We start from the raw sequence: 24,936 nt of genomic DNA on the forward strand, positions 1-24,936 counted from the left end.
CATTATCTTAGATTTCTTTGGCTGCAAATAAAAATCATGAAAATCGCCTCGTAACTGGTAAAAGAAAAAAGCGTATCCCCTTGAGTCATATTATTCCGTGAGAAAAAAGTTCTTTCCAAATTGTTTCGCAGCCCCAAAACTTTCCCTCCGTAACGGGCGGGAAAGTGAAAAAAGAAAAGGGAAAGGGAAGCTAAAATCGGGTGGAAAACTCGCGATCGAACGTTCTCCGAGGCGTGCAGACGATGTTTAGGCCCGCCCTGTAGCGTGAGCCGGTAAACCGTAACGGCACACAGTCGCGTCTAGGTATCTGCTCTTTGATTACTTATTTTTTCTCGGCGCCCCAAAAAGCCACCGATGTGTAATACAGCCCGTTGTGTGTCCGCGGGGTTTCTGTGGGCGCGCGTAAAGCGCGACGAGCGTACGTCAAAGCCGGCAGTGAATCTCCGCGGGCCGCAGAGCGCGGACGAGGCCTCGTGAACACGATACCATAGCGCAAAAACGTCTCCGTTACCTTCCTTTTCGCCCTTTTTCCCTATTCAGCTCGCGTGACTATCGATTCGTCACCTGTCTCGCGAAACGGTTCGCCAGTGAAACGCTTTCAATTCGCCACACCGCGCGGGATCGTCTCAACTTGCAGGTTTTCGAATATTTTTGAACGCTTCTATTAGATCTCGTTCCTATGTGCTGTTACAAAATCAAATTACGGACGTGTTGGTTTCCAAGTTGAAATTTTGTTGAAGTGGTACTCGTGTGCTTTTTGTTGTCTGGGTTTTGCCAAGGTTGACGATGAGTTTCTAATCAGACCGATGATGGTAGCGCCAATTAAGTGAGTTATTAACGTATTGCAGCAATGTAACGGTCAAGAAATGTAGGGTACTTTGGAGTCTCGTAAAAAGTGCGATCTTCTTTTTCGGATTAATGTTTCTAATGGAATAATGTGAAATTAATTGGTTCGGGCGAATTTATCCGTTACATACTGTGGATGTAATATAATGGCGTACCGCATTGTTTTGTTCAAGCGCCAATCGATACGTTTAATTTTAGATTATCCCTCGCAAATTTTATTTTCAAAATTAAATTCTGCTTTCGTGTTTGGAGAACACGAGTATTTCGCAGTGTGTCGAAGAATATAATAAACGGAATCTTAATTTATTATGATTACTTAACCGACCGATATCGGTGGCGGTGAAGGTAGATCTGTAAAAGTATCGCAAATGATATGTCAACAGAAATTTTAACAGCAATTTATAAAATTGAGTGATCTGAAATACAAAATTTGACTAGTTTCCGACAATATAAGCTTACTATTTACATCGAATAGAGTGGAATAGAAGAATGTACTCTTAGGAATGTCAACAACAGATCAATGTTTATTCTTTTTCTAACCAAACAGTCGAACTTACGGATCGAATGATTTTCTTTGCTTTGTCAATATTTTCTAGTAAGACAATATGTAGTCTTATAGACATTCGTATAATATCCATAGACACTATATAAATAATTGTACAGAAATGTTTCCGTTATAAGGCCACAAATGTTTTATACATATCAACACTTTATTAATAACCATTTATAGATTATACAGATATACAGATATCACATGCCTCACCACGTGAACGGGGGAAACAAAAAGAAGGAAAAGTAAGAAACAAAAATCGCAACAACATCGTGTGTTGCATGTATATATATATATATATATATATATAAGAATTTTTCGGAGCATAAGCTTAGATTTTAGGTTCAATTTGGATCTTTATTTTTTCCGACGGTGTGAGTCGTCGCTTTTAGGGTTTTCTATAAAATGAATTTTATCTAATGTAAATATAATGAGTACGATATATTTCTAATGAGAAAGTGAAATACTTTATAGAATTCTAGACAATAGAAAGTAAACTAATTCGTAATTTGACATTGACTGACTACGTGTACGACATAGAAAAGAATTTATACGAGGAAAATAAGAACATGTAGTCTGTATGTAGATATTGTTCAACCTCGTAAACATAGTCGACGTAAAATAAATCAAATAAAAAAAAAAAACATATATATATATATATATATAATAATTCTTCCTTTTAAATAAAATTGTAGCTAGAACAAGGAATAGTTCAATTTTAATTTTAATTTTTTCAAAACACCAAATACTTCTTTAATCGACTTCTAATTATTCTTCGTCTAATTCTTTAGTTTTTAATTTGAAACACAATAATGAGTTTAGGATGTCTGGCAGAGAAACTGTTAGCCACTGAGCAAAAACTATGTATATAAGAGTCGGCCGAGCGAATAGAATACCCGTAGCGGGTCGGTTAGAGCTCTGTATCATCGTCAATTTTGCGATTATTGATCAAATATTTCTAATAGATATTGATGAAATATCAATCGGTTAAAAATAATAGAAAAGAAGTCAACCTTTTTTTCCCTTACAGGTGTATGTGCTTCTTAAGGAGATATGCTACTTTAGACAAACATTTTCGACATAATCTTTTCGAATTAATAATAATATTACTGCGGATTTTATGCAATTCATAATATAAACTAATATAATAAACACATGTAAACATATCAAAAGGTATGCGCACCTATGCATAATAAACCAACAATATTGTTATATTAATTGTAGAATATATTCAACATACATTATGTATATTTTATGTATGTTTTCTATATTATTATACGTCATAAATGCATATAATCCACAGTCTAATAATAACAAAAAAAAGGAAACCTATTAAACGCAAACGATTGTCGTTTTGTACAAAACGTTAATAGAATTTTCTAATCATTATACAAATAATTTCAAGTGAGTTTCTTTAGTATTTCATGAGCTGGAGTATATGATTATTAAAATACAGAGACCAAATTTGTGAACAATACTCTAAATGAGGATACACTAAAGGGCAGTTACTGCCCGGGAGTAGAGCATTTTTTAAATATGTATCGACAAGATTAAAGACTTAAAACCTTGGTTTGTAACATTCCAGTAATGATCAGTAAACGATACATTATTCGAAAATTAAATTTATACATATCAATTAAGTACTATTAACTGCTGACAGTGAAATATCACTTAAAATATAGTTATATACCTAATACCTCATTTCTCTTCAGGGTGAAACGAATAACATGGCACTTAGATAGATTAAAAGCGAGTTTATTCTTAGAAGACCATTTCTGTAATCGAACAAGGTCATTTTGTAATAAGTGCGAACATTTACACGGTTTATTCTACTTCACATGACAACCACACTCATATAATTGATCAAACTATTCTAATTTTTTGTCTCAGACAAGTCATATTAAAAATATCTTGCCACTCATGAAGATATCGACATCGACAAGGCTTATTTTAACGTTAATATAAATAATAAATAAGTAGTACAAATTTGATACAAACATATTTTTATACTCTCTTTGAATGGTACTATTAGTAGAAAAAACATTTCAATCGATCTTAATGTTACAGACACCAAAAACAATTCCTAAAGTATGCTCAATTTTTTAAACGTTACACTCGAAAGAGCCCACAGGCAGAAATCATCGAGTCGAAGTGCCAGAGTCGAGACGCTTCCCGTTCAGCTCCGTTATTTCGTTTGCTTGTTCACCTTGTTTCCGACAGGTTGTACAAAAGTTTGTTAAACCGTGAGCACGCCTGTTCGAAGTGCTCACTTCGCGAGAGATTTGAATTATTCCGCACTTTCTTTTCTAATTAGAAGTTGCGTCTCGGAACACAGACGTTCTGCTCCCCGTGCAATTATGGAAATCCATACGCCGGTTCGATGCAAGCTCGCGTATTCGTTGGCATTAATTAACGACTTAATTGCCCAGATGGATGCCGAGCATCTTCGAGAGCTTTCGAGCGCATCCGTTGGAAACGCGTATAATTGACTTTTCAGTGACAATTCGAGTTTATGGACTGTCTGCGACTTGCTTATTGGTTGTCTAGTCAAAATTTAACTGATCTACATCAGAGATAAGGCATTTTTATGAAGATGGACGGGTTGCGTCTGATGCAGAAGCGTTTATTAACTCTTTGACTGCAAACAGCTTATACACGCCCTCGTGAAATGGGCTCAAAGAAATATTTATATTCGTTAAATCGCTTTTTAGAAAATATCAGCTTATAGGGGATGATGAGACAAAACTTTTTTATATTTACAGTTTATTCATAGGACGCTTAGTTTCGAAAATAAAAATTGAAAAGTTAGAAGTTCGTTGAATTCAAAAATTGAATTTCAGAGAAAAGGTCTTCTAAGTTTTAAATTTTTGTCTCTGTAACTAAACGTTGTATGAATAAACTGTACATATAAAAAAGTTTCATTTCGTCATTCTCTATAAACTGATATTTTTTCTTAAATTCAATTGTTCGACTGTTGTTTTTTTCTTTAAGATAACAGCAAGAGGATCAGACCTCTACGAGATCTCAGGAAAAAGGTCTTTTAAGTTCTTAATTTTTACTTTTGAAACTAAACGTCCTATACATAAACTGTAAATATAAAAAACTAACTTCTTACTTCTTTCTTATTTCTTAATAATAATAGTAATTAATATTTGTATCAATAGCCAGGTATCGTGGCATGGTTAGCCATTAATAGGTACACATATAACCGGTCCGTCTTCTCGAATAGAACAGACAAACTCGTTTCTTTACGCTCTTCTACCCACGAAATACGATTCCTGACTTTCATAAAGTATCATCGGAAACAATGCGTGCCGTGAATCCAAGACGTCTTGATTGCGACACGACACGTAAATTAATCTTTGTATGAGTACAGAAACCTATGTTTAGGATGTATTGAGACATTCGACGTAATCATTTTGGATATTTGGTCAATAACGTATTTTCTGTGGATGTGAATTATATATTTTCAAATGGCGTGTATTTTATTTACTTAATTCTTTAATTTATTACAGTGTATTTTCCTCGATTGTGAATTATATATTCTCGGATGGCGCATATTTTATTCATTTTATTTTTAAATTTGCGATAATGAATCCTCCTCGGTCGCGAATTCTACACTTTCAAAGAGGGTGCATTTCATTTACTTAAATATTTAATTTATTTAAATTTTTAACATCATTACTCAGCGTAACAGAGTGGAGAAAGAAAACAAATAAAGATACCATAAAGAAAGAAAGGATATAAAGTATGAAATAAAATGAAGTACAATGATTATGTTTCAATGATTATATTTCATAAAAGAGGCAAACACGTTTAAAACAAGAAAAAGGATCTAAGTAATGCATAGTACAGGGGATGGAGTTGAAATAGAAGAAGGATACGTAAGAAAATGATGCTTCGTATCTGAAAATTCGGGTACAGTGAAAGAGCCAATCTAATGATTGGTATGTGACAGTAAATTGACTAGAAGTAAATAAAATAAACATACATCAGTCTTTGATTGAAAAATTGTAGAAACGACCACAATTATTTTTTAAGTACAAGGTAAACTGAACAAAGAAATGATGTATTACTGGGTTTTATCTAGTAAACGTGGGAAAATTAATTCAGTTTCTTATTAATACGACATTTTTAATATCTAGGTGTAATATTCCCAAAATGTGAAAGGATTGACAGAATAATTAAAGAAAAGCAACTATTTTTTTTTAATTATCGACAACTAAATCTCTCCTAAGTTTATATGTCCAAAGAGAAGTATTATTAGGCATGAAGCTGTCATAACTTGTTTGTACCGAAGCAATGCTTGAACCTTCCATACACTCTGCAATCATTCCGTTAATCGTTTAGTATTCCTGTTACGTTAAACCTGAAAAGGACTGTGTTTATTACTGTACACAGTTTTATAAAGGGGCACAGCAAAAAGCTGAGTTTCTTAGATATCAAGCAGCCGTGTTAAATCCAACAATACCTAATATGGGTAATATACTTTCCTGTTAATAAGTTTAGATAGAAAGAACGTCCATGATTATTCTGTTTAAAATTCATTATGTATAGTATTTGCGAAATTTGTAAATAATAATTGTAACATATCTTCGCAATACTACGATATTACAACGTGATAAAAAAAAAATAATAAAATCAAAGGCATTTTAAAGTAGAAATATGTTAGAAACGAGTAATAATAAAGATTTTGTAAAGATTCTAATCAGACTAGATTTGACGAGGGAAATTTTAGAGCAATTGTCCGAATCATTGTCCAAGTTGAGCAAGTATCATCCTCCTTCAAATCGTAATTGGTCGTTGCGTAATTCCAACTCGAAAATAAGCAGAGGCAGCACGCGGTCATAGAGAAAAGCGATTGTTAACCTATTCAGGACGAGCGTCATACATTTACACTGGACACCCGGTATAAATTTGTGACGCTCGTCCTGAATGCGTTAAAGTTAGTTTTAGTTAGTCTATTTATGGAGTGCTTAGATTACGTCACTTTCCCATTACATCTAATACCTTATAAAATTATTAGAAGATTAACTTTCATCAGAACAAAAATAAATCAACATTTTCCTTTATAATTTCGCTTATATCTACTGACTTACTTTATATTTATTTATTTACACTTATATTAACTCTCATTATAATTAGTTTATAATACTTTGCGATAGAAAAATGAAATACAGTAATTAAATCTTGATAAGAACGTAATTCAATTAACGAATGAAAAATAACAATGAAAATGAAAATAAAGGTGTTTAATTTGTTACTTTTAACTATTTTGTTGTTTTCTTATTTTCGATATTACCACATTATTCAATTACTATCTGTTCAAGAACTTTTTCCTATATGTTTATAAAATTCGTGTATTACTTTGAAGATTCTTGGTTTATATAGCACAATTAGGAGGAAATATTTTTTCCCTTAACTTGTCTGTTTCATTCTTCGATCTTTCTTTAAGTCTTATACTTTGATTGTTATCATTTTTGTAAGATAATAAATGTACGCACCAATAACATTGCACAGTATCGATCCAATATCTTAAATCACTCTCACTGTATAAAATTTCAAAAATACTTTAATTCCTCCAGACCCAGACAATACACTTTCGAAATACAATTTAGCAACGCAAAATTCTGTAGCAATAATTTACGTGTATATCAATAATTCATAAGAGTACGTACCAATAACAAGATTTAAGCAAATATTTTAAATCATTTTCACTTTATAAAATTCCAAGAATACTTTAATTCCTCCAGACTCAGACAATACACTTTCGAAATACAATTTAGCAACGCAGAATTCTGTAGCAACAATTTACGTGTATATCAATAATTCATAAGAATACGTACCAATAACAAGATTTAAGCAAATATCTTAAATCATTTTCACGTGATAAAATTCCAAAAATACCCTAGTTTTTCCGGACTCACCCGATACCTTTTTAATACGGATCTTTTATTTAGGAAATCGAGGTCACCGGTTTGCAGCTTGACGCGAATCAGGTCGGAGATGCGTCGCGAGTGAAACCGCTCAAACGAGCACGCGAACGGTAGAAATCACTAGTCGCAGCAAGAGAAGAGAGAAAAGCTCATGGAAACGACAAACAACTCCAAACGAGTTCCCTGGAACTTTTCGCGCTGTGAATAGGCGAACTCATTTGAACAGGAACGCTGTAACGCCAAAGTTATTTATATACAGATTCGAATCTATATATTTCTAGAACCTTTACCCGTATTTACTCTACGAGAAATATTTTTGCGCGAAGTGACAAATCCGATTAAAGATCTATATTCGACTGTAGAAAGATAAGTTTTTATTTTCACGACAAATTGTACGCGTGGCAAACGAGAAATTGAAACTCCGTATTCAACAATGCGACACGGAGAACAAAAATCACGACCGACTTCTAGATTCCACTAAAAACAAAATTATATTTTCACAACAAACTGTTCACGTACAGTGGCGAATCAAGACTTTATACTTAACGATACGACACAGAGAACAAAAATCGCGCTACACTTTGTTGAATTTTCATCCGCGACGATTTTTGGCGATCGCAAAGTTCCAAGTGGTTCGATCGATCCTCGAGTGGGTCGGTGAAAACAGACACGATCATTGCCGGCGGACAAACGTGATCGTAGTGGGAATGAATGAACGTGACGGAGGTTCGAGTAATCGAGCACGTGTTTTATGAATCATTGTGGACTAGCGAGACACTGCGCGCGTGCCAAACGCTCCGAGTGATCGACCGTAATGATGCTGTGCAAAGGCGAGAGAACTATGGATAGTAGAATCTCTGTTGGATTCCACGACTATTTTAAGAACATCAGCGATCATAGTTTGTGAGTGAAAACTGAAAACCCACGTGCCGATAGTTGATACATTAACGAAAGAAACGTGCCTCGAAGCTGTTGTGCGTCGTGTGTTGTGGATTTTCTATTTTTCTCGCGACGAAGAAGTGCGCTCGCGGGACAGAATAGATCGGAAATCGTGTCAGGGAGAAAGGGAACATGGAGGGAAGACCGAAAATCGAGATCGTCCAAATGCCATCGAACGAGCGTCACTTCCGGTCTCCGGACGGCGTCCGTGGCACCTACAGTCATGTACGCGTGGACGCGTACTGCCCGGAACCGGAAATCAAAGTGGTGGTTTGCGACAGCAAGCCGCCAATCGAACAGTCGCGAAAATGTAAAAGGTAAGTGACATGCTGTATCAGAGATGGGCGAAATTTTTATCGAACTATACGGTGCTTATCGAATCCATACATTCATTTAAGCTCTTGAAGGATATTGACGGATATGTGTATCCTTGCTTTTATATTAAAATTGCCATTACCTACGATCACAATACCTATCAGAATTTTAAAAAAAATATAACATATAGTGAGACAGGATATATATTTTTATGTTAAAACTTAATTTACAGGTAATATAATATAAAATATAAAATATTGCTTTAGTTTGTATGTATTTATTTGAGTAGAAAAGGTAAAATTCATTTAAAATTTATTCCTCGAGAGATTAAAGCAGTGTTTCTTAACCTTTTTGATCGAAACGCCTACTTTGTCAGATTCGTTTTTAAATTCGCCCCCGTTAAATTTTAAGAGCTTAAAATTGTATAATAATTCCCCAAATGTAGGCCAGATTTACGTTAGGCTTTAGTAAGTCGTAAACAAAGAAATCTGCAAAGAAACAAATTTAAATTATAATTATCTTTGCACCAAAAAGTACTAAAAAATAGACTCATTCGAAAAGTCCATATTTAAACAAAATTCTTTATCTATTTGCGCCCAGTTGAAATTAGTTTACCTAATCAAGAGTTTAGATTTTCTCAAATATTAATCAAGAATTCTGGCTGATCTGGTAACACGTACATACGAAATACGTATCTATACTGCACAGTAACTCGTAAAAAAATGCATAATTAATACCCTAATAAGCACGAACGGGCATTTTTATTAATATAAGTTTTAGAAAATTTAACTTTTTTATCTAAATAAGTGTATTGCCTATCTCTACCCTACGCATCCGTGATTTTCGAGTTTCAAAATTAATCGGCTTGTTTTTCAGAAACTTGGGACCAGTTTCAAAACTACTGAGGCGGCGCCATCACGCAACATATCTCGCAACGAAATCCTGTGATAACATTTATAATGTAAATAGAAGTAGCAGCTCCCTGGACTGGAGGGTTAGTCAAACTGTAAGCGATCATGGTAAGAATTATATGCATATATTTTTGTCCCTAACCCTAGAATGACTGAATCACGCGTTAAACATTAAGAGAGGACTTCTCGAGCTTACATACGTTATTTATTCTAAACTCCTGTTCCCAGTCAACGAGCATTTATTAATTATTATAATATTTCTAATCGCGTTATGGTCCTTATAAATCAAATTTCTACAATGTGATTAAAATACAATTGTAAGGCAATACAGGGCTGCGATAGCAATTATCCATTCGAATATTTTTTTAAAGAAATATCAATATATTAAGTTTTTTTTTTTTATTTATACTGTACACAATGTATTTACAATATTAATCATACGTGTGAATATCTCCAATTACTAGGGATTTATGACTTAGCGAAGATGTAATGGGGTACAAGATATATGTAGTTGACATTGCGATGAACATTCGTAAATTAAAATTCAGATTTGGCCACAACGATAGCTATCTGGTTAAGACGAAGCTATTTCCATCATTTCTTGGCACTTACGATGACCTGCACAACTAATGAGTCGCCGTGCCAGTTTTATATTTTTTACTTTAACATTAAAAAAACTGCTTTATATTATTACGGTGAAAGTGATTCCAAATTGAATGATTTTGAGTTAAACAATTAATATGTAACGATAGAAAAACATTCATATCATGATGACAGAATATCATTAAACATTAAAGAATAGTGTTTTAGTATCGCTAGTCTTCAAACAACACGCACGTAATATCGGTAACGTTCAAACACACGAATGTACCTAACGAGAAATTTATTTACTACACCCACTCTGCGATATAAACAGTCTCGTTCCACGTAACCTTGCAAATTGTCTCCAGTCTTTTTACATGTAGCAATGTTTACTGTAAATATTTATTAAAAGAAATTATTTCTATAATTATTTCTTTCGCTTTTGAAATAAAAAAGTAATTCATTATTTGAAATAGCGATTATTTCAAATATTTTCATTTCAATTAAAAATTTTTCGAGTCTGATAAGCAGTGGAATATTTATTTACGAAAAGCTTATTGTTTTGCGAAAATGTAACTCGAAGCAAATTGCTGTAAATATTTCTGAAACGAGATTATTTTTATTGCACATTATATTGAAGATTAATTCTTTCGTTCAATTTGAAATAATTTTTTATTCGAAATAGATATTATTTAAATAGTTAGTTCTTACTCTCGTTTCAATTAGCTCAAGTCTGATAAGTAGCAATTTCTAGAAACGAAACTATTACGTATATCGAGGAATGGATGTATAGTATTGCACAAAGTATGAGTACACATTTATATATACATTTATATACAAAACGTATTAATGTTTCTGATTGTAATAATCTATCAGAACATTCGCGTGTAATCTGATATTATCCGATTTCGTTTCCGCCCAGATCGCTAAATCGCGAAACATTTGTTCAGTTTCCACTTCTCCCATACCGCTGGGATCGAATGGTCCATCAGTTTCGGTTTCCAACCATGTACCTTCTTCAGCTTCGCATTGTTCCTGCCACTCGGTTACTCCAACGAGTGGTATACTTTCTCTAATTAGTTCTAAACAGTCCTGGTCTTGCGTTTCTGGGTCCGCATCTAGTCGCGAGCGATGCATAAGTTTTCTCCAGGAACTATTAATATTCTCCGACGTTATGACATCCCACGCCCCGCTTATCAAGTCCATGCAATCCTTTATGTCATATTCTGCGTAAAACCGCCGAACACCATGAGCATGCTGAAGCGCCCGAAGGAGTAACTTATTCCTGAATATTTGCTTGCATTTCGTGACTACGTTTTGGTCCACCGGTCGAATAGTCACCGTGCTACCTGGCGGTAAATAAATCAATTTAAAGTACGGATCCTCTTGTGCTTTTTCAAACAGCATGCACTTCTCAACCATTAAGACCACCTTTCCCTCTCGATGTTCTTGACGTTGACGTTGGATCACACTCGGTTTGAAGTAATTATCGTACCAGTCGTTGAACAAGTACTCGTCCATCCGACCATTCCTTTGACTTTTATATACCACAGGTAAATCATGTTTGCAGTGCTTCAACGCTCTAGGATTATTATACTTGTATACGAAAAGCGGCAGTAGCTTGTGCGTGCCAGTAGCGTTTGCACATAACGCTACAGTTACGCGGTCTTTTCTTAAATTTTTACAATCCAAAAATCGCTCTCCTTCACGAGCTAATATTTTCTGTGGAAGGACCTTCCACATTACACTCGTTTCGTTTATATTATAAACGTTCTCCTCGTCGACGTTTTCCGCAGCTAACATATTCAACAAATTTTCTTCGAATTTGTCCAATTCATTCGCGTTGGTCTCTCTAGAGATGCTCGCAGTGTGTACGCCGTGTCTATCTTTGAAAGATCGAAGCCAACCTCGGCTCGCCATAAAATTTGACGGGCCACCGAATCGTTCGTGTAGTTCTCTCGCTTTTTCCTGGAGGATACTATCGGTTAGGGTGTCTCCTAACGCTTGTCTCATCGACACCCAACCCCGTAGCCGAGTATCCACGACATCGTGCACCAGCGACGGCTTCTTTCTCAAATTTCTCCTCCTGTTCTCAGCGGCTTGTCGAATCGCGACTGCATTCCGTTGGTAACGATATATGGTCGCCCTACTGAGCCCATACTCGCTGATAAGCTGATTAACAGTCGCGCCTTCCTCTAACCTCTGGAGGATCTCCATGCGTTTCGCGACGGTACTCTGCTCTTTTCGTGAGTGAGAGGACGCCATCCTTAGTCACTTAAACAATTACAATTCAAGTTACACGATTGTAATTACGCTCGCTATTCGGGCGCTGCGATTGGTCGATGGTTAATAATTCAAAAACGAAGCACCATCCGACATTTTTGCAAAGGAAATTGTGCTTTGGAATCGTCTCAGCTACCCCCCATTTCCGGTTCTTACACTAATTCTGGGACACTCTGTATACGCGTCACACGTCATGATGACACAATGATACGTACGCTCTTTTCATCTAAAGAATAACAACTACACGATAAAGAATCGAATGGAATTTATAGCACTCGTTGGGAAGGAACGATGCAATATTCGCAATTATAGTTGAGACTTCGAAAGAAGCAGTACGAAGTGAAAATTCATACTCTTGTAGGCGTGAAAGCTGTAGTATACAGTTATATTTGTGAATACTTCTGTGTTTTAGTTTTTTATAATTGTCTTTTTAACTATTATTACGTCTTACTTCGTTTATATTAGTTTATATTTTAGTTTAACCTCTTCGGGGACGATTCTTTTTGTTATTATCAAATTTTTGTTCATTTCATTATTGACGGTAATTATATAGCCAAGGGTGTGAAGAGGTTTTTTAATCATTTTATATTCGATATTTGTAATGTTATTGGGAAGTCACGAAGACGAAAGTGATACAAATGCCAAAAGTGATGCAGCTCTTATTCAATTAATTTTTATAAATACACATAAATGCTACACATGAAGCTATAACAAAACATTTTCCAAAAATAAATTTTGTTCAGAATAAATGTACAATAAGAATTGTGGATTCGTAGAACCCGAGACTTGCCAATCCCGAGGTTAATAAGCCCTCATTCAAGTCACGCTATAAAGATCATGCAAAAAATAACATTTCGGACTTACTTTTCAGGCTTTCAGTCACGACAAAGCAGCAGCCTGGACTGGCGAGTGGGACGGACCATCAACAAGCTCCATTGGAGAGACACGACCCGCAGCGCAGAGCAGCTTTCGCGAAGCGGACCGATCGGCTCGGATCACCTCCAGACACCCAGCACAAAGTACTCGTCAATCTCTTACTCGCAAGTACTGGAATCGTAATGGACGATTTATTGTAACACGAGTCCCCGTTTCAGATCGAAGCTAATTTCGCTGCTACGTAGACTTTCTCCTCGGCTATCGCGACCTGGCAGCAAGAATGCCCTGCAAGCATCGCCGACGATCTGTCCGTGGGTGCAGGTCGAGTACTCCGCGGAATCGATTAACGAAGGTATACGCGAGGATTCCCAGGAAAGTGACGCGAGCTTCCAGAGGGAATTGCAGCTGAACGAACTGAGAAAACGCATGGCTGGAATTCCGACCACGTCTCAGGTGATTAATACCTTTTGTTTCTAGAGCTGGACTGGTGGAAATACCTTCGCTCCAGATTTAGGGAGCTTCCACGTCCCGAATTATTTTCGTTTGAGGGGGAAATTGTTTTTGTAGGTATAAAAAAGCGGTTAGTTGACTTGATTTTTTTGTCGAAAGAATTGTGCAAGATTTTCATTTGAAATTTACGCACGCTACTATTAATGTTTTAATCCTTTGCGGTCGTATTAAATTTAGGCATGGCTATTGTTCTGGTCGGAATTAATTTCCGAAGAACGAGCAGTGATACATAATGTGCAAGCTAATGAAGGATAAACAAGATTTATTCATTCTTTTGTGGACTTTAGATATATGTTTACACAATAATGTGTTTTAATGTAACGTTTTCATGTAAAAATTATATTTTATAGTTCTCCGTCATGTGGTATCTTTCGGTAACTTTCTTCTTGGCATTTTGGAGTATTGTTTTTGAAATTTGTTAAGAACCCAGAATGGCTAATTACACTTAAACACAATTTGTAAAATATTATTTGGAATTCTACCAAGTATTTTCGACTATCTGGTATTTATTGCAATCTGTTACAGAAAAAATAACAATATTCAATATATTTGTCTTTGAAAAATTTAACATGTAGATATTTCACCCACTGGTTCATATATTTTTGTATAACTTAATATAATTACTAACGATCTTTTCATTAATCTTTCCATTAATCTATTATTACACTAATATCTTAGAATCTATTACTATTGTCTAATAGCTTAAATCTTTTCAGTTTGCGGAATACAATATAAGATTAGTATGGTTCTTTGTTGTGGTGGCTGAGAGCAGACATACGACCGCAAAGGGTTAATATGATGCACAAATCTTTATGGAAAAAGAATTATTTTTCTAGAAATGGCTGCCGATCCAACTCAAAAGTTCAAATTTTCAGGAAAAACATCTCTTAATAAAAAACGAAATATGTAACATTATCTTACCTTCGTTAGTCGATAGGATTATTTTTAAATATATAGTACAAATTTGAAATCGATAGGGTTTCGAGAAAAAAGCGTTTAAAGTTTAATGTAAGTACATTTCTAGATAAAGACATCGGTCCTCTCAAAAACAAACCTCCTAGGCCAATAACTTTGTCAATTTCATGAATTACGTCTTAAAAATTTGCATAGCTGGGGTCTTCTTCAAGGGTCGTACTATAAGATTCTATAAAAAACAATCGATTTTTTTACCCAGAAAAAAGCAATTCCCACCTCAAGGGAGGAAGACACCTTGGACACGTGAAAATCACAGCATATTCAACAATTTCTTTTCCGAAAACAATTGACTCAATAAAAGATCTGTTTCTGGATATTATTATACGTATGTTCAGTAATGAAAACATAATTTTGATTTAGATCTTTTAAATAAAATAGCGATGCTGTAGCCATTACAGCACAAGTTTCTTTTGGAATGACTCTCTAATCAACGTAGCGAGGTTCTTAGGTATGGTTAGACCTAAAAAAACGACGTATTTTTATTTTTCTACGTGATATATACTATAGAACTACATACGGATTTTTCAAAATATCAATTTTTGTAAAAATAGTGAACATTTGAAAGAGAATCTTTTAACACAACGTTTTGACACAAAATTTACAGACTAGTATGTCTGTAACAAGAAATATTCTCAACTTATCGTAAAAATCTCTATGTACTTCAATAGTATGTATCGAATAGAAAATGAAAACACCTGGTTTTTCATTCCAGGCCCAATCATACCCGAGAACCCCGCTTTGCTAATTTAAAAGTCACTCTTGCCACGTAATGGCTCCAGCGTTGCTATATTATTCAGAAAATCCAAATAAAAATTATTTTTGTATTACTCGATATATGTATAATGAACCCTAGTAAACAAGTTTTCCATTAACTCAATTGCTTTCGAAAAGAAAAATCTTGAATATACCTATGATTTTCACACGTCCAAAGTGACTTACCCCCGTTCAAGTCTCGTTAACGTTGCGACTCGATATTATAATTCGCACAATTAAGAGTAATCGATCCTCCAGACGTTCGACTACCCCGTGGACGACTTAAGTCGTCTGGAACGAAGACAAATCGAAGGCGTGTCCGTTAATGGCTTCCGCCTCGAGCAATTTAAATAGAAGACGCAAACGCAATTCGAAACGCAAACAGTCGGGTGACAATTGCATTCTTACCGATTCCGCGTAATAACCGTCGACGAATCGCTACGATTCGTTAGCACTTTATATCGAGGTGTTTTACCTATCAGGTTACCGTGAAAGTCGGTAGGGATGGCAAGGAACAGCAATACTCCTCGCAGCCTAGGATACAAGTGCAACAACCCGAAATCGACTGTAATAACGCCTGCAAATCGTAAGCTTAACATTATTATTATTTCTCTGATATTTGAAAACTGTATCTCGAAATGAGGATTGTGTCGATTGCTTTGAATCTTCCCTCGAGCTTTTCTTGCACCGTAAAGAAACAGTAGAGTATAGCTAAATCCACGCATGAACCCTTACTGCACCTAACATTAGCTCCGTAACATAACCGTAAGCAATAGAAATGTGTATTACACCCAATAAATTATTGAGAATTCTTTTCTGCACTGTGGTTTTCTTAAGTAGCACGAACATCCTAATTAATATCCCACAGAACGATCGACTTCAACGAGATCCTATCGCTATCAACAGTTTTCGGCCGTATTGTAATTTTACCACATTCTTCAAATAAGGTTTCTGCAAAAAAAAAGGCTACTAAACAAGTTAATGATAATTTGATGAAAACAATATGTTTGCAACGAAAGTTAATTAGTATTCTGTTAGCTACAAGTTTTAATGTAAACAATTTCCAAAGGAACCTTTTTTATATAAAATGGGACTGTGTTAAATTCACAACATTGTAACTGGTAAAAAGTTACTTTATTTTTAATAAAATAAAAAGATTTGTTTGGAAAATTTTTATATTAAAATTTATAGCCGATTCAACACTAATTAACTATTGTATTAAACAAATTTTTGTTCTCAAATTATTGGAAATACCTAAGATTGTGCGGACCGATTCAATGCTCCGACGTTATGCCACTAATTGCATTAAAAAGTTGTAGCACCAAGTATTAAACGTACTTCATTGACATATGAAAAATTTATGTCGAATTTTTTGTTACATTCTTTGCTTACTGCAGTTTAATTCTATAACTTGAAACTTTTGTCAATCTCTGTCCTTGTTTGAATTGATAGCAATAAAATTCTGTTTGCAATTACTTTAACAATACCATATTTTATAAATCCAGTGAATACTGTTCTTGTGCAATAACCCCCTTTTTTTACAAAGACACCTTATCCGAAATATATGATGAAATCCCAAGCGTGATCGAAAATCTTTGGCAACTGTATTATATGCATAGCTATACTGTATGTATAGTACAATGTAAATTTACGAGGATAAAAGTGAACACAACAAGAAATATCCGACGATAAATACTGACAATTTTATTAATACGAATACTATGATACATTTTTTTAAGGCGCACGCTTCTCGTCCGCAATTCATTATACAATTCCCAAGTCATCCGCGGATCGCGTCACAATCGATTCGGACACCCAGCGAGTGGAATTACTATTCGTAATATGTACAAATCAGATTGTAAAAGTAATCTTTACAGTAATGATTCACATATTTCTGAAGCCGACAAGTACCCAGCGTCTTGTAGACCAGACAGAGGTGGTTGTTTTTTGCAGGTACGTGAATCAGAGCACCCTCTTGCTCTTTAGGATCTACGTAATCTATCGTGTCGTCCTCGGGTACATGATTCGTATGAAATTGAATTATCACATCGAGAGCACCTGGTTCTGAAACGTTCGTATCCTCTATGTCTTCCTGATCTTCCTGATCGGAACATTCGAGAGAACAATCCAAAGGGTCCGACAAGTAATCCCCTATGTCCGATACGTCCGAATCATCGGTGTCCAAAAGCCTACCTAATTTTTGAGGCGAAAGAGTCTCTAATTTGGACGAGGACGATTGCTGGGATAAGTTTTTCTTCTTCGATCGGGGAGATTTCCCTTTCAGTATCTTTTTCAGTATCTCATCCTCGTCGATCTCCTCGTCCTCTTTGTTACTTAGAGGAGTATCGCAACCCGACTCTGCGCTTTTGTCATCGCTGCTGATTTTTTCTTGGAGGCTTTTACCGCTTTTGCTCGTCCTCGGTATATCCGACGAGTCCTCTTGCCCCTCTTCATTTTGATTTGTGCATCCGTTGCTACTGGATTTCTTTTCGCTCATGGGAAGCGCAGATTTGTCGGATATCAACGTGTAGCAACCTTTCGACCACCTTTGCAGTTCTATGGTCATTTTGGGTTTGATGGTCTCCTTATCCGGTACAAGATCCAATTCTGTGTAGTCCTTCAGCAATTGAAACATAGAAACAGATTTAAATATATTGTAAAACTGTTTCAGTAGCTCAGGGAGGGTCTCCTCTTTTGCTACTTCATAATTGCGGATATCTGCTGGACCAACTTTTTGCCAAACAATTACAGTCGATGATAGATCTGATGATAATTTTTCATAAATATCTTCTCTTAAAAAATTAGATAAAAATGCAAATGATTCTTGTTCTACGTCTTGCTGAATTTCTTTAACAATATCAGAAAATAAGTAGCACTTTGTTATCCAATTGTCCAAATCTACCTGGGTATTAATTGGTTCTATATAATTTACTTCTATATCTGGTCTTGGAGGCCTGGTACTTTCTTTAAGAGGTCCATGAAACCAACCATTAATAGTCCAACGAGATTTATCGGGTGAAGTTATTTCAGCTACTTGATGGTAAGAATTATCTACAACTTCAAAGAATACAAGAGAGTTGTATTCCGGTACTAACGATCTTACAACATTTCTAGGCAATCCATTGTCATCCGTGTCAAATAAATCCAAGGCTCCTCCATCCTCGGTGGTCCAGTTTTTTGAAAGATACAATATAAAAGCAATTCTGCGATCGCCTATGTTGTCGTCGTGGCAAAGCAAATAGTCGGTATCGGAATAGCAAGCGCTGGACATTGATATTTTGTTATTAAGTTCTATCTTAGTGTTGCGTTCCATCCATATCGCTAAGTCTGTTTGAAAAGTTTTGTACAAAAGCTTCAAGTTTTTAGTGTCGATGTTGGCAAGATCGCTGGTCTGCTCAAACTGATAAAGATCTATACTATTTCTTCTACTTTTGACATCTAACAATTCATTCTTTATTTCATCCATGAATTCTTCGTTGGATAAAAAATTTGAAATTTTGCATATTCTAAAGGGTTTCGATATAATCTCAAGATTGTCCTTCTTTACATCACTGAAATTGTGCCAATGGTCATGGAAAAGTTGTTGAAAGTTAGACGAATATACATGATCCGAGATGACGGAATATTTAAGCTTCTTAGATATCGGTTCTTCTTGGGCCATAACTCTATACCTCTGTTATGTCAACTGATGAGAATTCCTGCTCGTATTTCCTTATGCTATCAGTCTTTTAGCGATACAGCTCTTGTCTTTGATTTAACAATACATGTTCCTGTCTAATTTACTTACAAGTGTCTTCTATAAATTGGTAAATTACTATAAACTATATCACATTTTTTTGTCTCTAATACATAGATATGTCTCATTACATATTTCGAATATGCCTCTATCCTATACACGTTAAAATGGACTTTCTGGAAGAAACACTAGTTAACTGCGAGCTCGTGAACGTTTATTTCTCTCAAAATACCATCGTCAAAGGTTAACGCTTTCGGAGCGAGTTATTCGTTCATTCGACAATTGGCAGTGATTCTTCTGGATTATTTCTCGTTCGGCTAAAATGGTGTTTCATTCTCTACGAGCCATTTCGCCCGATAGTGGAGATATATCACAGTTTTTTCTGAATGCACTCACCGGACGATGTGCAGCACTTGTTTCTCTGTACACGCGGCCCACGTGGTCGCTCGACCCACACGTGTTCTGAAAGCAGTCGGTCGAAAAGCCGATTAATAGAATTCCGTTCCATTTCACGATCGCGTCGACTGACGAAATAAACAAGCCTGGTCGAACAAGTCGCGTCACTCGCGACAATTACGTACCAGAAATTGCACGTGTGTCCAAATTTAGCGAACTAGGTCCGTCGTTCCGTGTCACCACGCAGTTGCATTCTGCCTGCCCAGGGACTGCTACTACCGCTGGCGAAAACGTCGATTCAATCGAAACCAGGGACGCCGAGCAATATTCGCGAACCCCGGCCACTCGCGGGCTCTGTTTACTCTAACGTCACTGGACGATCTGGAATACGCAACGCAAACTCAAACTTGATACATTTGTGCGTTATCGATCATTTTTTCGAGAAACATAACGTACTTTTAAATATTTAAATTATATGCTTTCTATATCTTCGTAATTAACCTTATTTTAATGTATGTAGTATTGTTCTTCAATAAGAGAAATAATTTACGATTTTATGACCGACAAGCCAATTATATCTTTATCGAGATAGTTTCATTGGACGATAGAAAAATTTACGATAGAATTAGTGAGAAGATTTTTTGGTAGAATCACTAGAACTGGAATAATTTTGCAAACTGTCACCATACGTGACAGGACGTCAACAGAAATATTGAAATATCGATTTTGGGTTTTCTTTTTTTCTCGAGAAAATTTCGCTCGTGAGCTCAAATTATTAATAATTAAACGAATTCTTGAACGAACTTCTATTTTATTTTGGTTTTTTAATTTGAGACTATCGTGGGTATATTACCAAGAAAGTAAATCATAAATATCTATAAAAGTATCATTAAATAAAAAAGGTATTATAATTTATAGTATATATGTATATATTGTCACAATTGTGACAATTAATTGTCGTCGAGTATTGTTCACAAGTCTGTGCTTATTTTTTTTCTATTTATTTATTGAATGTTGAATCATCTTAACACCCGTTAGCGAGTTATATTTTTAACATTGAAAATAAATATCGTATAAATTAAATAAATAAACAATCGCGCGTAATTATCTACTAACATCCTACATCGTATATAATGATTTTTAAATTTTACGTTAAAATTGTTCTTATCAATTATATTTCATTGATTATTTTGGTCCTTTGGAGGACAGTTGATTGATTTTCTTGTTAATAGATGTAGAAATGAATTCTGTGCTTCTCTAAAGTAATTTTTCCCTCAGTCACACATTCAAAGATGGTACATATAGTCATAAAACCGAATGTCGAAGTAATCTATGTATTTCAATATATAAATTATAGTATCTATCAGGTTGAGAACTTAGAAAATTACTGTAAATATTTTTTCTTAAGTTACAATTGTAAACGATTGAATGTAAAGCCACAGAATTAATTTCTACACTTAATAAGATTAATAATTTATTTTGCTGTTAATATTTCGAAGACTATCATAAATTAGAGAATCGAATGATAGTAAAATAGAGGTTCGCGTAAGGTTGAAATCATTGTCCGCAATTTGAATTATCCCGCGCGGTCGAGGCAGCGCTTGCGCGATCGTCCGCCAAGCGGCGCTGCGGGCGTTCGTGTCAAGATGGCGGCAGTAGTTCACGTTTGACGGATGCTGTTGGTCGCATAGAAATTCAGGGCACACCCTGACTGTTAAATTCTACAAAGTGAGACGTCGTCGCGTCGAATGCTCGATCATTGTGAAATCCTCGTGTAAAGGGCTCGCCGGCGATCCTGGAATCGAGCAGCAACGGGAGAACGCACGCATACGTGAGTAACAAACACGCTCCCGTTTGATATCTACACGCAGACACGGCGTGACGAGTTTCGTCCTTTCCACGGTTGTTTTTTCTCGTGTCCCCGCGACCTGTCAACGCTCGATCCCTGTTTCCCGAAAACGTACGTTGCCTGTTTGTCGTGCGCTGATAGGATCGATAACACGAGGGTGGGGTCTTGTGGTCGAATTCGAGGAGGTAAACAGGCTAGGACACTCGTTGTCCCGCAGTCACCTTTTGTTTGTGTCGCGAGCACGTTGTGCCGGGAACCGTTAGCGGCGAAAAGATCGCGTCAAGTGCTAGCCTAAACAGTGTACGTGAAAAATTCGCGTTCGTTACCACCGATCTTTTCCTACTGTCATCGTCGAGGAATCCTCCGGGAACCGCTACTCGAACGTTTCCCGTTTATTTCTTGAGCCGCTGCGTCGGCCTTGAACCGGACTCTTGGTGGCCTACTGCAACGATTATGGCGTGAAAGAGCTTTCGAATTTTGAAATCTCTCGACCGCGTCTCCCTGGGGAACAGAGGTGAGTCAGGTGGAATTCGTGGATCGCACGTCAACCTCGGATAGAGCTAGGACTATTTGTCGATATTGTCTGTATTCGAATATTCGAAAACAAACAGTTTAAATATTCGGCGAGTGTAATTCGAATGTTTTAGTAGTCGAATATTTTGTACACCGATCGTGTATTTGGTCCTTCGTGACGTTCGAATTGTTTAGTGTTCACTGGTAAATTTAGTTCTTTAGTATTGAAAGATATTAATCGATAATTCATTATTTTTTGGTGTGATTTCATCATTTATGCAGTGTTATGTAAAATCTTTCACTTAAACTGTCTAGAATAATATTCGAGTTTCTTTCATGTTTCGATTCTTAATTTGGAGTTCTCTTCGGGAATTCAGTATAGAAAGAAAAACGTACTCAAATGCATATGTATATTTTGACACTTATCTAAATTTAATTAATAGAGAATATTGTATAAGGTATGAATATAAAATTAGAAGTATTTATAATTGATGAAACTAACCAACGCAGAGGTCATTTAGAAAGTAAATAGAAACCAGTATTTCAAGCAGTTTTACTAGCTTCGGTTTTCTCGTTTTAAATTTTATGTTTATTTGATATACGGTTAATGATTTTCCAATACTCAAATATTGGAGTAACATTTGAATACTGAAATATTCGAATACTCGAGTTCGTTAGTAGAAAAGTGTCAGGTCTAGTCTTAAACTTTTTGATTTTTATCGGAGCATCCATGAAGTAACATTACGTAATACATATCTTACCGTAGATAACGTGTTATTTCATTTTACCATTTTGAAAGTATAATTTTGCTTTCTTTTCCCCGGAAGACTAATATCGAAAATAACGATCGAACGTGATTATGGAGCGACGAAATATCTAATCGAGGATCGGATAATTCAACGTAAATATTTCAATCAGATATAGCGAGATTAGCTTCGAATAACATTTTAATATTTCTGCACGCGTACGTTTAATTTTTTTCGAGCAGACATTTTCAAGTACGATCGTAAAATATTATTTTGTCCATTGTGTACATTTCAGTTTAATTCAATAACCTCTTTCATATCTTTCGAGGAAATTAATTTTTATTAATTTGTGGCAATGGATTGATCGAAAATTTCTAGATGTCGATGATAAGAGTATGTTACTTAATATATTCGTACATCGTTGAACGCGAAGAAACTGTTTCGGATTCCTTGAAAAATAATTATAAATTGTCTTGATTACATTAATGCCGTCTATTTTAATCTAGGGTCAGGCTTTTATACATTTATACAAACAACAAAATTAGGAAACATTGATAAGAGAAATGAAACTACAGAATTTCTAATAATATACAAACAAATGAAATGAAGAATTCAAATGTTGACCTCATGTATATTACATCTGGTAAAATAGAAATTGTTCTTTTTGGTCGACAATAACGGGACCTCTACGTGTCCGAAATAAGGATAAAAACGGTTTACTGTACATCCAACATATATTTATGAAATATGAAAGTAGAACAAAAACTTGCTCTTCGGTAATTATTATATTTTAATTTTACTTGTATTTTGGAGCAGTTTAGTGTAACCATATCTATTTATAAGAAAAAGTAATTAGAAGAACAAGAATATTACATTTTCGTTACATATTGAGATGATTTTTTCTATTTTCTAGTTCATTCATATATCTCTCATGTAAATATGTATTTATCCTTTGACAATTGTCAATTTCATTATTTCTGATAAGAAAGAATAGTTTTTATTCTACAAATACGTATAATATACGTATTCATTATTTCAATTATTCATTTCCATTTTTATGTAAATTATTATGGTTTTTATTTCTCTTATTAATGATTCATAATTTTATTCTTTATGTAGAAATTTATTTATGAAAATAACGAGTTCATAATTATATTTGAGACTCTTTTATAAATATATAGAATTCGTCCTAGAACTAAAATGATCGTTAATATTTTTACTTAAACAAGCTAGTATTCTAATTGTTATCTTTCAATTACGAATACAATTTCGTCCAGCCTTGGGATTTTACTTGGGTTTACGTGGTCACCTATTCCAGCACCGTCGAGATTCCTTACGTCCGTAAGTGACTATCGATTGCCAAAGGGAGCTACGTTTCTCCCACGTCATAGTTTGTTTTTCTTTGGCGATTGCCGTGTTTCTGTACCCAGTAACGATCAGCGAATATCTAGATTCCATATATCAAAGTAATCATGCGATAAAGAAATCGTAGAGTGAGAGTTAAGTGGCCGAGTGCCAAATAATAGATTTCTAAAAATGGAGTGAAAACATTCACTTTTAGCTTCTACTACAATTGTAGGTACGTGTTAACATTTTGATCTCACGATCATCTTCTTGAGTTACAAATTTGATATTAATTATTACGTACTTAGAGAAAATTATCTGTTAAATATATCGATACATATGAATTATTTCTTTCATTTTTTTTCGATCGATATATCTTAAACGGGTAATTTTCTCTGAGTGCGTAATAATTAATATCTGTATATTATTTTTTATAAATATATTACTCGCCTTTTTTGAGTAATTATCATTTTGGTTTCCATAAATATTATTCTCTCAATTCTAGAGACGGTTTTAGTTACTATAGTTTCTTTGCTTAAAATCGCTGTTTAGTATGAAAGTCTCGTTAATTATTTATTTGTAATTCAATGACTATTATTTATTTTGGGGGGATCAACATGTTAATAGAATAGATTTGATTAAAACTGAGTCACGATACAGAATATTTCAGTATAATTGAGAATTATACAGCATAATACATAGTACTATAGCATAGTGCAGTATGATGCACTGTAACACTGGATATCGCAATACAGCATAATACTCTGTTATTTTATTAATAATTATATCAAATTTAAATTTGATTGGTGATATGTTGTTCTTTTTCTATGATTATCTACAATTGGCAATTTATCTAATTTTTAAATTCAACCCCTT

The 24,936-nt window shown here is 35.0% G+C and overlaps 3 protein-coding genes across 5 annotated transcripts in view; 1 reads left to right on the top strand and 2 right to left on the bottom strand.

The window, feature by feature from the left end:
• The first annotated feature begins 502 nt into the window (after positions 1-502).
• LOC128889459 (uncharacterized) overlaps positions 503-24,936 on the top strand; it is an 88,294-nt gene continuing 63,860 nt past the window's right edge. The window contains exons 1-6 of one of the 2 annotated variants that reach the window (XM_054147111.1): positions 503-826; positions 7,357-8,588; positions 9,463-9,605; positions 13,234-13,381; positions 13,457-13,691; positions 15,959-16,062. In XM_054147111.1, the coding sequence (XP_054003086.1) occupies positions 8,404-8,588; positions 9,463-9,605; positions 13,234-13,381; positions 13,457-13,691; positions 15,959-16,062 (815 nt within the window). In that variant the 5' untranslated portion in view covers positions 503-826; positions 7,357-8,403. The remainder of the gene's footprint in view (positions 827-7,356; positions 8,589-9,462; positions 9,606-13,233; positions 13,382-13,456; positions 13,692-15,958; positions 16,063-24,936) is intronic. The other variant, XM_054147110.1, reaches the window with a different exon arrangement.
• On the bottom strand, positions 9,615-19,784 carry LOC128889477 (jerky protein homolog-like). 2 transcript variants are annotated; one of them, XM_054147144.1, is made up of 3 exons: positions 19,609-19,784; positions 13,227-13,409; positions 9,615-12,353 (listed from the first exon to the last, which is right to left on the bottom strand). In XM_054147144.1, the coding sequence occupies exon 3, from the start codon at positions 12,342-12,344 to the stop codon at positions 10,926-10,928; it is 1,419 nt and encodes a 472-aa protein (XP_054003119.1). In that variant the 5' UTR covers positions 12,345-12,353; positions 13,227-13,409; positions 19,609-19,784; the 3' UTR covers positions 9,615-10,925. The 2 variants fall into 2 exon arrangements, with proteins under 2 accessions (XP_054003119.1, XP_054003120.1); XM_054147145.1 differs by lacking the exon at positions 19,609-19,784 and having other exon boundaries at positions 9,615-12,345; positions 13,227-13,272.
• Positions 17,156-19,914, bottom strand: LOC128889468 (prolyl 3-hydroxylase OGFOD1). Its single transcript, XM_054147130.1, has 2 exons — positions 19,794-19,914; positions 17,156-19,674 (listed from the first exon to the last, which is right to left on the bottom strand). The coding sequence occupies exon 2, from the start codon at positions 19,135-19,137 to the stop codon at positions 17,308-17,310; it is 1,830 nt and encodes a 609-aa protein (XP_054003105.1). The 5' UTR covers positions 19,138-19,674; positions 19,794-19,914; the 3' UTR covers positions 17,156-17,307.

This window comes from Hylaeus anthracinus, unplaced genomic scaffold (genome assembly GCF_026225885.1).
Source record: "Hylaeus anthracinus isolate JK02 unplaced genomic scaffold, UHH_iyHylAnth1.0_haploid 11997, whole genome shotgun sequence".
Classification (NCBI taxonomy): Eukaryota; Metazoa; Arthropoda; class Insecta; order Hymenoptera; family Colletidae; genus Hylaeus; species Hylaeus anthracinus.

Bases quoted from the DNA above. Each gene is read 5' to 3' on its own strand.
- LOC128889468 (XM_054147130.1), bottom strand. From the start codon at position 19,137: ATGGCCCAAGAAGAACCGATATCTAAGAAGCTTAAATATTCCGTCATC.
- LOC128889477 (XM_054147144.1), bottom strand. From the start codon at position 12,344: ATGGCGTCCTCTCACTCACGAAAAGAGCAGAGTACCGTCGCGAAACGC.